Here is a 12,683-nt window from a genome sequence, read left to right as displayed (position 1 = left end):
CAGCTATGACTGGTTTCCTCTGGTCAAGTTAAAATAATGTATTCAGACAGTAAAGGAGTCTGCTGCAGCTGTTGGGTAAATTCCAATGCGAGGCCTCTCTGTAGGAGATTGAAGCTGTTTACGTTCTGTTTTCAGTGTCTTTTTCAGCCTCTGGGGTTATAAGAATGCAAATGATGTATTTTTATTCAAAACTACTCATTTCTAATGAAAGTATTAGGATAAACGTCAGTATGTTCTTTTATACAGCTTGTATTTTGTTATCTGACTTTTGCGTAAGAGGTGTAAAGGACCCCTGCAGGGGGGTAATGCGATTACCCACAAATCTTTTCTGAGTTTGGTTTTTGGTCTGTGGATGAACTACCCCATTGAACTGATTGAAAACTTTATCCTGTTTTTTCTGAAGTGAAAAAAAGCCAAGTCATACTTTTTCTGTCCATTCCATTTGTTTATTATGACTAAAAGAAAATTATTACTCGCTCCTTTTAAAATATAGATTTGAAACCAGATATTTAACTAGGCTACGCTTGATAAAAGTATGTCTTTTTTAAAATCGCTGCCTGAAATAAAATCAGGCCAAACCTTTCCTGCTTTAGGCCAGTTAAGATTATCAAAATTCTTATTTGATTAACACCAAAATGTAGATTTATTCTGTTTTATTTTGTAGCTTTCTTCAAATTCTGAAGCTGTCATCCATTTCCTTAGTCTTTGGAAGAATTGTTTTAAAGGGGTAGTGTTATGTAAAAAAAAAAATTCTTGAGCTTTGCATCATGTTATAATGTTATTCTAATCAGAAACATACCTGGAGTGTTCCCTTGATTGATTATTTCATGCATGTTTGAGAAATCCTTTACTCTCCAGTGGCAACCATTCAGCTGTGCAAAACGCCTGAGTGAACCTACCGCCACCTTTGAAGTACAGCTCCTTTTTTGAGCTGCAGTTTCCTACTTCTAAGCGTCCGCAACTCCTCCACTCAGCTCCTTCAGACTAGCCAGCAGCAATTGGCAAACACCAAGCAGAGGTCATTGTACGAGTGACTTCTCAGTGAACACTGGTAAAACCATTGTTAGAGTTAATGGAGGAGCCATGTTGTGATGACTTCTTGAAGGCAGAGTTTCAGAAAGAGGAGTTTTTGACATTGTAATTTAAGTCATATTTGATATATATAGCATTTAGCATAGTTGATTGTGCTATATAATGGCGGCATGTGCTTGGAAAGTACATAATTCTGCTCCTTTAATCTGTAAGACTTGGGTCGAACATTTTGTTTCTCCTTCCACAAACCTCTCGACAGATTGCAGAAATTTTGGCCCATCAATTGATGCCTTACACATGCACACTCATACCTTGTAGTTTTTTTTTAATTGAAATCCGTGCTTAGCATAGCATTTGTGGAGTTTGTAGAAACCATGACTCAATGTCTCCCAATTAAGCTTTCCCTTGGTCATTAAATACATAATCCACATCTTATATTTATAAATTTATTTTAGTTCCCAGGGAAACTACTAAAAACAATATTTATTTCTACATTGCATGATATAATGTGTGATTGGTCATACATTTTTATCACTGTTATAACAGCGAGACTTAAACTGTTTAAAAATATACAGCCTTGTTTTTCGAGCTTACTGGAGAGAACAAATTCACTCACATTAGAGAGGGAATAAATGTCTAAGCTGAGCTCACTAGAAAAATTACATGTGCCCACAGTCCACTTTAATCTTCAAATGGCCAATTTAAAATTTATTTATTTTCTTTATATTTAGCACACTTTCCTGCTACTCATCCAAAGAAAAAGTATGGAAACATACTCCTGTTTTACAGCACCCATTAAAATGGGTGGTTTGATTAAAAGGTATTAGCAGGATTAGCAGGAAGTTGCCATATGGTCCATGAGTCTCTGACATGATGGAAGGAAGAGATGCTCTCATGGATAAATGTTGCCAGTGGGTCATGTCTTGGTGAACATAGCAGAAAAAGCATTTGTGTCAAAAATCTAACACCAAAGTGCAGGTTGTTGAGGTTAATATATTAAAGTCTCAGTCATATCAAGAACTAAGCCAGGCTAGAAATGGACATTGACATTAAATCGGACCCAGATTGCTCAAGTAGAGCTGTTCACTTTTACAAACTTTTTTTTGTCAAACTAGTTCAGTTTGGTTGTCTAGGTTACTACCCTATAAAATCTATAATTGGCAAGTAATTAAATTACAAAAAGAAATGTTTAAAAAAAAAAAATCTGTTAGATATAGAGGGGGATATTTCAATATTATTTCTGTTAAAGATTTTTGCAACAAAAGTGCTAGTTTACTGAAAAGTCAATGTACTACAAAGTATATGAACTGAGTAGTTGGTTGGGTCCTGTTAGGTACTATTAGCAGTGTCTAATAAACACTATTTAACATGCTTGAACTAATCAAAATAAAACACTAAAATAATTGGAAAATGGTTCATTTTGCTTCAGAAAGTCTATTGTGCAATATTTCTTACGGTGAGAAAATGTTATTAAAGTCCAAATCTAGCCTGCATAAAACTAGTAAACTGAAAGTCATTCTGCTGATGCCCTTGCTTTAGTCTGAGTCGGGGGGTCCCACCACGTCTGCACGCCCTTTTCCTTGCTGCCCACTCTAAACACACCTCCTCCCAGACCTCCTCCTCCTCCTCCTCTTGTGAGGCTACTTCGCCAGATGGTGTAGTCTTTTTCTTTTGTTTACCCATCGCCTCAGAGTTTACCTAACAAACCTTAGCGACAGAACTATGGGATGTCTCTGAGCAGCATGACCGCTGGATACAGACACGTAAGTCTTGTTTTAAATCTACGCATGAGCGAACCCGCTGGTGCAAATATATTTGTCAGAACATTAAGGGAGGAAGAAAGAAAAAAAAAACTGCATCCACCTCTTTAACTTGGCCATCCCAACTCAAGACGGGCTTTTTTTTTTTTTTTTTTTTTTTTTATAACCCCAGCTGTTTTCGTTATTGTAAAGTAAATTTACCCCCACTCTGCTTTCTAAATAAAGACGTGATACAATGACACGAAAACGCAGCTCCCGGACAGCGAGGCTAGCAGGCTTTTGACACCTGTGGAATCCGTTACCGTTAGAAGTTTTACTTGTGATTTCTCAGGCTAACTTCTCGGGACGGTTGATCAGCGCGGCCCGTTGAAAGGACAGCCAGGACAGCCAATGACAGAGCGGGACGGATCTGTGTGCATACCCGTTGCCACGGTAACAAACCGACATTCCAAAGATGTGGAACAAAAAGAGGCGGGACTTCAAGCTCTAGCACGGGTGGGTGCACGCCACGGTTCTAACTGCAGGAAACTAAACGGAAAGGAAGAAACTTTTCGAAACTAATGCGAAAGAATTTAAAAACATACAGCTGTGAGAGTGAAGTCACGATAACAATTCCTCTCGTCTGGAGCCATTTACAACTATGCTCTATTCTACTTGAGTGCTTAGCTAATGAAGTCAACAGTAATCTCTGTACAACTATAATTTACGGTACTCGAACTGTCTAACATAAACTTAAACAACCAGAATTCAAAAACTAAACCGGAAGTTTAAAAAAGTAGCCTGAAGTTGTTCCAGAACTCGTAGGTTTACCTGGAGCACCGCACTGGTGCGTCAGTCTCCTCCCATCACCTCTATCTCCAAATATAGGTAAACAGTTATACTGATTCTCTGTAGATGAATGGAATAATTACAGTTCCTCTATATGAATCTGAATCTGAATATATGAATACTTGGCCGAAAATTAGTTAATTTATGTAATTATGACTTACATCTGATGAAAATAGTTTCTCAGTTTATATATATATATAGTATGTATACTTATATATATGGTATGTATACTTATATAGGCATAATATTTAAACATAACATGATTATATCAAGAAATATATAACATTTTAATGAAATATATAATATTTTTTTAGATGGAAAGCCTTATATTATGAAATACTGAAAATAATCTCATGACTGAATTCTTTCTTCTCCTTCTCTGCCTCAGGTGTCTTTTGCCAGGAGGAAGGACTGACACCATGATGGGACCACTCACAGAGCTGTGTTAAAGCTTGAGACCTGCTTCTCACCCATGTGCTTCATTCTGAGCTGCTGCTCATCTTTTCAAAGCAGCCCAGCTGTTAAGACATCGAACATGTCTCAAACCAAGGATGTGAAATGATCAATTGAAACCCATCCGATCAATGGAAAAGAGAAGGTTTCCTGGCACAATGTCCAGGCAGGTGGATTCGTCGTCCAAGAGGCGCCCCTGTGTTGGAAGTGGGCTGACATTCCCTCAGCCTCCCCAACTCGCCTCCACCGTCCAGTATGGCCGCATTCAGGCTGTGGAGGTTGCGAGAGGAAGAACAGGGTATGGCTTCACGCTGACAGGCCAAAGTCCTTGTGTCCTCAGCTGCATCCTTAAAGGAAGTCCCGCAGACTACGTGGGGCTGCGCTCAGGAGACTGCATCCTCTCTGTCAATGACATAAATGTCTCCAAGGCATCGCACGAAGATGTCGTCAAACTGATTGGACGTTGCTCTGGCATTTTAAAGCTGATCATTGCTGAGGGTGAGCGCCACCGACGCCACCCTCAACGGGCCACCGGCAGTCGCCATCACAGCAGTAATGCGATGACGGCGGCCTACCTGGATTCCTGCTCCAGTGATGACGAACTGGATGTTTTTTACAATAACGGTGTGGGCAACAATAATGGCCGGTCAGGCTGTGGAACGAAAGGAGGCTGGTACAAGCCCAAACTGGATTCCAAGCAGCTTGGCATCAACAGAGCAGAGAAGGTGGTGGCCGAGTTGCAATCTGGAGGAATCTTCAACATGATCTTTGAAAATTCCAGCCACTCCTCCAGTAGCTCGGACAAGGACAGGCCCGGGGTGAGCTCGTCCTCAAAGCCGCGTCAGATGTCCGATCCGGAGTTCAACCCGTACCACAATGCCTCCTGTACCCAGAGCAACCCCAACCTGCTCTCTGAGGAAGAGATGGCCCAGGTCCTGAATGATGACTCTGTCTTCCTGGAGTCCGACTTCCGTCACCTCCACATTCACCACCACGAAGAGCAAGATATGGATGTTGGAGAAGGTGCTGACTTTGGTCTTGAGCCCAGCGAAGGAATCCTTAACGTGGGGATGATTGTTGGGTATCTCGGCTCCATTGAGCTCGCCTCAACAGGAACCAACCTGGAGAATGACAGTTTGCAAGCCATCAGAGGGAGCATGAGGCGCCTCAGGGCCGAGCAGAAGATTCATTCATTGGTTCTCATGAAGGTGAACTTGACTCTTCTAGTTATCTGCCTTAGATAATTTTTTAATTGTTTTTTTTCCCACTTGTTGTTGCATAAAATCTCAAGTACGTACTTAAAAAAATAACAGTTGTATTTATATATTTGACTTTGCTGTAGACTTTCTCTATTCAAAACCAGCTTGAATTTGTACATACAGGCTCCAATACAGATATATATTCTCATTAGCATTTAGATTAAGGTCCCTTAGCAGGTTGCAGAGAAACTAAACTAGTTTTGTCACTGCCATCAAGTTTTTGGCGTAATTCTGAATGGATATTTCACCACTCTACTGAGTGCTCAAATATAACTTCCCTGAATTAGACTCTGTTTGTAAGCAGAGTCCGCACAATTCCAAGTAGGTGCAGGTTTGTTTGAAAAGACCATTTATGTTTTATCTATACCAAAATCAGTTCTGATGAAGGTTTGGTAATGAACAGTCAGCTGTGTCCACGTTTCAACCATCTGATTAAAGCCATCATTCTCAGATGGAAAAAGATTGATTAAAATGTTCTAAATCAAGCAACAACAAAAGACTCAAGGCTCCAACCTATCATACATTAGAATATACTGGTTAACCAGCATCACCGTCCACAGTTAAGCAAGTCATTCAGGCAGCTGCATTGGTCTGCAGGTGCCTGCATGGGCCTGCACACAGTATTACGCTCCTGTAGAATGATGAATGTGATAATAGTTGGTGTTGACAAGAAAGAAATGCACAAAAAAATTCAAACCCATTTCTAATTTTTAAATGCTTTTCCTGCCTGGAAAAGGAATGACTCATGAAAGCCTAAATTAATTTACATGGGTGAAATTATTTTAGTTCTATAAAAATTCATTTACCCATTACCTTTAAAGGGGCGAGGTGAATCACACAATTATTTCTGTTTGTATATAAAAACTAAATAGTTAACTGAAACATGGTGTTTTTTAACTACACTTTGTAAATGTGTGAACTTCATTTGTTTACACGGCAGTAAAATGAATACATTACACCCTGACAGGTCATGCACGACAGCGTACTCCTGTGCAGCGACAGAGGTCAGGTCTTGGCCACCTACCCTGCAGAAAAACTCGCCTTCAGCGCCTGTTGTCCTGATGATCGCCGATTCTTCGGATTGGTAACCATGCAAGCCACGGACGACCACGATGATCGCCACTTCAGCAACGGGCGAGACGACGAAGGAAATTTAAGGACTTCATGTCACGTGTTCATCGTGGATCCAGAACTATGTCATCACCAGGTAATTCAGAGATAGTGAAGCATTTTTTGGCCATGTACAATATTTTTGCATTTTAAACTAAAGAAGTGCTGCTTCTTTAGCTTAAAGAAGCACTTAAACTAAAGAACTTAAAAAGTTCTCATTTTTAAGTCATATCAGTGTAAAAATCTCTTTAAAGACCATCTATTTTCTTACGCTTATCTGTTGTCACGTCGTTGGGGTAGCAGCCCAAGCAGGGAGGCCCAGACTTCCCTCTTCTGCGGAGGAATCCTAAGGTTCTTAAAGATCTACAAAATCTACATATATTAAAACAGTACTTTGGAAAAGTACTCACTCACCTCTTGAACATTTTTGAAACAGGAACACAAAGCAGTACAAAACTGCGCAGCAAAGGGAAATGAGACAGGGTTTACAAAGAGTTTAACAAAGAAATATCTGAAAAAGAAGATGAGTTTGTAACCGCTTTTAGCTGTAAGTCTTCTGGTTCTGCTTTGCACATTTAGAGAATGAAACTTTTAACATTCTTGTGTAAAACTTACGTTAAGCTCAGTTAGGAAGAGTGTCTGAGTATGTCAGTTTTCAGGTCTGCACTCTTGTTTGGATTTTAGACTGGTTCTGGGTAAAGATAGAGTTGTTTTTTAATGCTAGAAGGTGAACGTTTCACGCTCGGTTATATCTTAGTGTTATCCGTTCCACATAATGTTCCGCATGCCAAGAAGTTCAATTTTGGACTCATCTGAACTGAGTCTGAACACCTTTTTCCTCATTTGCTGGGCTCCTTAAATGGCTTGTGGCAAACTGCAAACCTAGCGTCATGTGACTTTTAATGAATGCTTTCTCCTTGCTACAAAGTCATGACTCCAATACTTTATTTTTATTTGTACATTTTATTTTTTTTAAAATCATCCTTCCATTACATTGATTTTATTTGTCAGATGATAGCGTGTGGTTTTAATGTGAAAGAGATATTTGTACTTAAGCAAATCTATAAAATATTTATGTAATCTATAAAATAAAGATTACATAAAAGTCCCAATGCCCAAAAATCCATGAGGCTTGAGATGTTTTCTGGGATGTTAATGACCAGTGCCTGTAAGTATAAGTACTGAGCATTGTGTCTGTTGTATGGACAGGTCCATTTAGGTGTGGCCAGGAGGTTTGGCTTTGAGTGCACCCCTGACCCAGACACAGGAGGCTGCCTGGAGTTCCCACCCAGTTCTCAGCCTCTACTCCAGTTTGTTTCTGTCCTCTACCGAGACATGGGGGATAACATCGAGGGGGTCCGGGCCCGCGCCTTCCACGATCCAGACAACGACGCCCAACAGAACCACAGCACCAGCAGCAACAGCGATAGTGGAATCGGGAACTTTTTACCTGAGGAGAAGAGCAACCGAGTCCTTTTGGTGGATCTCGGCGGCCCTCCCAGTCACAACCACATGTCCGGGGCCCGCCAGTGGGACAGCCCGCCCTCCTCTCAGCAGGCCTGGAGCCCCATCCTCGGAGCTGCCGCCTCCCACCCCCCTCCGCCTCCCCCACCTCCTCCGATGCTGAGAAACGGTCACTACCTCCACGACCCGCACCTCGCTGACCTCCCTCACCCTCTCCCCCTGGCTCACCCTGACCTGCCAAGCAGACTCTCACAAGGACTCAATGTGCATCACTACCCGGCGAGGAAGCTGGGTGGAGCTATGGGGGGAGGAGACAGGAGAGGAGGAGGAGTAGGAGTAGAGCCTCAGAGGTGGCTGCCAGTCCATGTGCTGAGAGACTGGCGTCAGCAGCACCAGCACCACCACAGCCACTTCCAGGGCCTGAGCAGCGATCAGGAGTCGTACGCCGAGTCCACCGACGGATGGTCATCAGCCAACTGCAGCACCCTGCCCCCACCCATGAATAAGATCCCTGCCGACCGCTACCGGGCCCCGCTGGCCCCAGGGGACCGCATGCATCCACCTGGTGTCAGTCATCCTCCCTCTCCTCCACCTCCTCCTCCCACTCCCCCTCCTGCACACCTCCACAGCCACCGGCTGGCTGCTCAGAAAGACGAGTGGGCCAAGAAACTGTTCGGCGCCGGAGACCGGGAGCGCAACGGAGCACGGCGAGCCGAAAGAGAGAAAAAACGAGAGGTGAACTCAAAGGAGGGAGAGAAAAAGGTACGTCTTTAATCAAGCTAGTAAAATATAAAACATCAGCACCAGTCAGACTTTTATCACTTTTCCTGCACGTATTTCATTCAGTTTATTTCACAAGTATCAACCAAAGACAAATTTTCTTCGAACAGAGTCAGTTTTTGGACTGTGAGATAGTTGTGTTAAAAGTGACTGTGAGATGAGAAAGCCCTGTCAGAGGTCGCTCCCCCGCATCACACATTCCTGTCGTGGAAATTTACTATGACTAGAGAGTGTTCAAGGCTACATATTATTGAGACTATAAATTCATGCCGCTCACTCTGCATTTTCTGTCCTCTTTTCACAGTACCCACACTAAATCTCACATTTTTTTCTCAGACATTAAACTTCTCGATTTAAAAATGCTACATTTACCTGCTAATAGCAGCGCATAATTCTGTCTTAATTCCCAGACTTGGTAAAAGTGGATGGATAAGTTATTTATCCTCTCTGCTCCTGTATCAGATCATATATTATGCACTAAGCAGACATCTGTTGTCACCTGAAAACCACCTGTCTTCTGCAGTGGAGCAGATTCGTCAAAGTGATAGAATTTCAAATTATTATGCATTGCGTTAGAAATCATTTTCACTAAGCTAAATTTGCTGACTTTTTATATGTTTTTGTACTGTTTCTGTACAAAAGGACCAAGAAGCAAAAAAAAACACAACTATCCAGTTGGACTATACTCCATAATCTCACCCCCTGCCTGTAAAGATGCTTAGGCAGAATGTTTACATGTACTTTCATGTTAAAAAAATACATAAAACCTCTTACTTTCTTCGATTTTACCAGAACACAGTGTGTGGTAAAAATATTCATACTTTTGAACTTGTACGACTCTGTTATCTTTTACTGACAAATGCCAGTTTATCTGAAAGACAAATACAAAGTAACGCACACATTGAGAAATAGAAGGTAACTGATGCAAATTTATTTTCAAACAAAATCTAAAAAGTGAGTCGATATTTTGTGAAGTCTTTTGTTTTATGCCTTTACCATATTTGCACATCCAGTCAGAAGTTTTGTTTGGTCTTCTTTGCCAAATGGCTAAAGCTCAGTCAGATAGTGTATGTAATCCTCTTTTTTCAGATCTCGTTACAGATTATTATATCTGCACTTTGACTACACCATTTGAACACTGATGGCTTAATCAAAGCCCAGATATGATTTCATCTAAACTAGTTCATTGTAGCTCTAGCTGTTTAACGGTCCTTGTCCTTGTTGAATACACATGACTCTATCACAGTCTCCAACAGATTTTCTTCCTTTATTACCCTGTCTGTAGCTCCATTCATCTTTTCCTCAACTCTGATCAGTTTCAGTGTCTTTGCTTAAGAGGAGTATCCCCTCAGCGTTACGCTGCCCCAACCATGTTTGACCATGGAGATGAAAGGTAGTTCTATATTTGGTGCGAAGGCGATTCACAGAAAAACCTCCTGGTTCAGCAGTGGGGAATACCCAAGTATGTCCTCAAATGAATAAAAAAAAAAATCACATTACGGCGTCCACAAAAAAAACAAAACAACAACTATACAAATAAAACAACTACACCCAGAGATTCATTTGCTTCTACACTCACTTTTAGTTGCAATAACATTATTTGATTTCTGTGACAGTATCATTTCTTCTTCAGGCTTGCTTTTGTTCAAGAATGTTTGTTTGCTTTCTTAGTATCCTGCTATGTCATGTGAAAGACTTTGAGGTGTTGATTTTAGGTAGTTAAAACACTTTGACCGGTCTGTTTTTGACATCAAGTTGTAAAATTACTGCTGCTGTGCTTGGAATTGTTTTCTCGCATGGCAGCATTTAGTCTGACCTTCAACTGTGGCCCAGTTTGATATGCACCCGAGTTCATGGACTTATCCCAGTCCTAAGCAACCATTTTGGCTCAGGCTTTCGCAGATTGTATTGATGTGAAATTTTAACTTTTAGCATGACCTCAGGCAGTCTCTGGATTTTCTAAAAACACACCATGGCAGCTTGAGGAAAACTTGCAGGGGTGCTTTGAGTATTGAGTATTGCAGTCATTCAGAGTTAAACACATTATTCATGTGTGATTTCTACAGTTCTGATGCTATCTGTTTATTTATAGTTTTGCTTGACTCACAGACTGCAAAAATTTAGAATAAACAACGGCTACATTTAGTAGCATTATTCAACTGCCTGTTGAACTGATTTTTACCTCGTTTTCTGTCTTTCTCTTTAATTGAGAGCAACAGGTGCAGGGAGTGGCAGGCTGCCTTTGTCTTTGAAAGCTTATATCATGGTTTCACTCTTTGTGGCTTCTTATTAAAAGCATGTTAAATGATAAGAATTGAACTAGGACAATATTTCTGCTTATGAAATTTCCATTTTTTAAAAATCTCGTCAGGCTTGCCTATAAGCTGTGATTACTATTTTAATTGCAAAATGTGCACTTTTTTTTTTTTACCATTCCTGTAAGCAGGAAAAGCTCCTTGCACCTTAAAGTTAAATGTAGGACAGATCCTGAGGAGAGTTTCCATTAAAACCAAGAGAAGTTGATAATTCTCATCTTTAAGCTGATTGGTTGAGAGGATTCCTGGGAGCTGAGTGGGGACAATCAGAGGAAGCTTTAGCAATACCAAGGCAAAGTATAGAAACTGTTCGGAGCAGGAAGATAGATGTTAACCTTTCTGAACAATGCCCTCAGACTGAAGTGGTAAAGAAGCCGTCAGGTTTTCAGAACAAAATCCTCATCCCTCTGTGGCTCAGTCCCTCTACTCTGGTATTAGTTAAACCAGATAGATCATTCTGATTTATTAATTAATTGAGCGTTCGCTTGTAGCTGTGTGTCTCTTAATGTTTGCTCTTTGTTTAACACATGGTGGCACTGTCTCTCTTTTTCTGTTGGCTTCCTGCACACCCACCAACTTTCCTGTTGGGAAAGTTTCCTGTTTTTCCTTCAAGGTCCATTAACACTAAAACGTGGTCATGTTTGAAGATCATGCACGACTGAAGTCTAAACAGCCGCAATTTGTGTTTGTTTCACTTGCAACAAAGTTTTGCAAGTGAAAAGCCACATGCCATGCTTGTGGCATGACTTAAATTTGACTGCTGATACTTGCTGGTAATACTGGTCATGATTCTGAGAGATGGTCAAAGAACTGATCTGGACGTTTCTGAAACGATAAATAATAACTGAATGAATTGGTTTTGCAGTTTGGTTATTCATTTCTAAATTGTCAGATACATCCTTAGTCATAAAGAAGTGTTAAACATACTCATAGTGATTGTGTTTTAATGTGGTAGCTGTTAACCCATCTTGCTACAATCATTTTTAGATTTTTTTATGTAGAGTATTTTGCTATAAAAAGGAAAGATGTTTTTTTAAATGATATTGTGTGTTTGTATGTTTGAAGGTTGATAACAAATTACACAGATGAGCGCTTCGAATTTTCCTCAGAAACTCAGTTTTCTCTTTAAAAAAAAAAAGCTGTCTCCTGTGCCAACCAAAACAACCCCTGCTCTGTATCACTTTTCTTCTTAACCCCAGTTTGTGCTTCTCCATTAAATGTCTTTGGATTTTTTTCTTGAATTCATGTAAGACTAATTGGGTTAAAAACAAACAAAAAAAAGGTCACGTCAGAGTGTTTGCGCCTACGCATTTAATCTTCATTATCTGAATGTGCGTGGAAACGCACATGCACAGATGTAGGGTTGACTCGGTATCCAGGCAACACCACTGCCGGTGCCTGATGAAATGCAGCGACCGCCTCCTAAACAGGCGGTCTGATTCAGCTCGCGTCTGTCCTCTCAAACCTGTCAGCGTCTTTTAATTACGTATCTCCTGCTATCACCCGGGGCCCACTCCGCTATGCTGTCTCCTACAGTGCGAGGAGATAAGGCAGATGTTACGTGTGGAAGTTCAGAGACATGACAGGTCATTTCTGTGCTTTCCAAATGCAACAGTTGTCAGTGCGACACTTGATTAGTCCCTGTCTCCTCTGATTTACAGCAGTCCTCAGTGACATGACGT

General features: G+C 40.9%; 1 protein-coding gene across 4 annotated transcripts in view; it reads left to right on the top strand.

Moving 5' to 3' along the window:
* Positions 1-2,524: 2,524 nt before the first annotated feature.
* The window catches only part of rgs12 (regulator of G protein signaling 12), a 53,691-nt gene continuing 43,532 nt past the window's right edge, over positions 2,525-12,683 (top strand). The window contains exons 1-5 of one of the 4 annotated variants that reach the window (XM_023333992.1): positions 2,525-2,795; positions 3,124-3,287; positions 4,009-5,281; positions 6,300-6,539; positions 7,652-8,668. In XM_023333992.1, coding sequence (XP_023189760.1) covers positions 4,205-5,281; positions 6,300-6,539; positions 7,652-8,668 — 2,334 coding nt within the window. In that variant the 5' untranslated portion in view covers positions 2,525-2,795; positions 3,124-3,287; positions 4,009-4,204. The other 3 variants (XM_023333989.1, XM_023333990.1, XM_023333991.1) reach the window with 3 other exon arrangements.

The sequence above is a fragment of the Xiphophorus maculatus genome, chromosome 5, assembly GCF_002775205.1.
Source record: "Xiphophorus maculatus strain JP 163 A chromosome 5, X_maculatus-5.0-male, whole genome shotgun sequence".
NCBI classification, from domain to species: Eukaryota; Metazoa; Chordata; class Actinopteri; order Cyprinodontiformes; family Poeciliidae; genus Xiphophorus; species Xiphophorus maculatus.
Note: the sequence above shows the minus strand (reverse complement) of the source record. Positions and strands in the feature narration are given on the sequence as shown.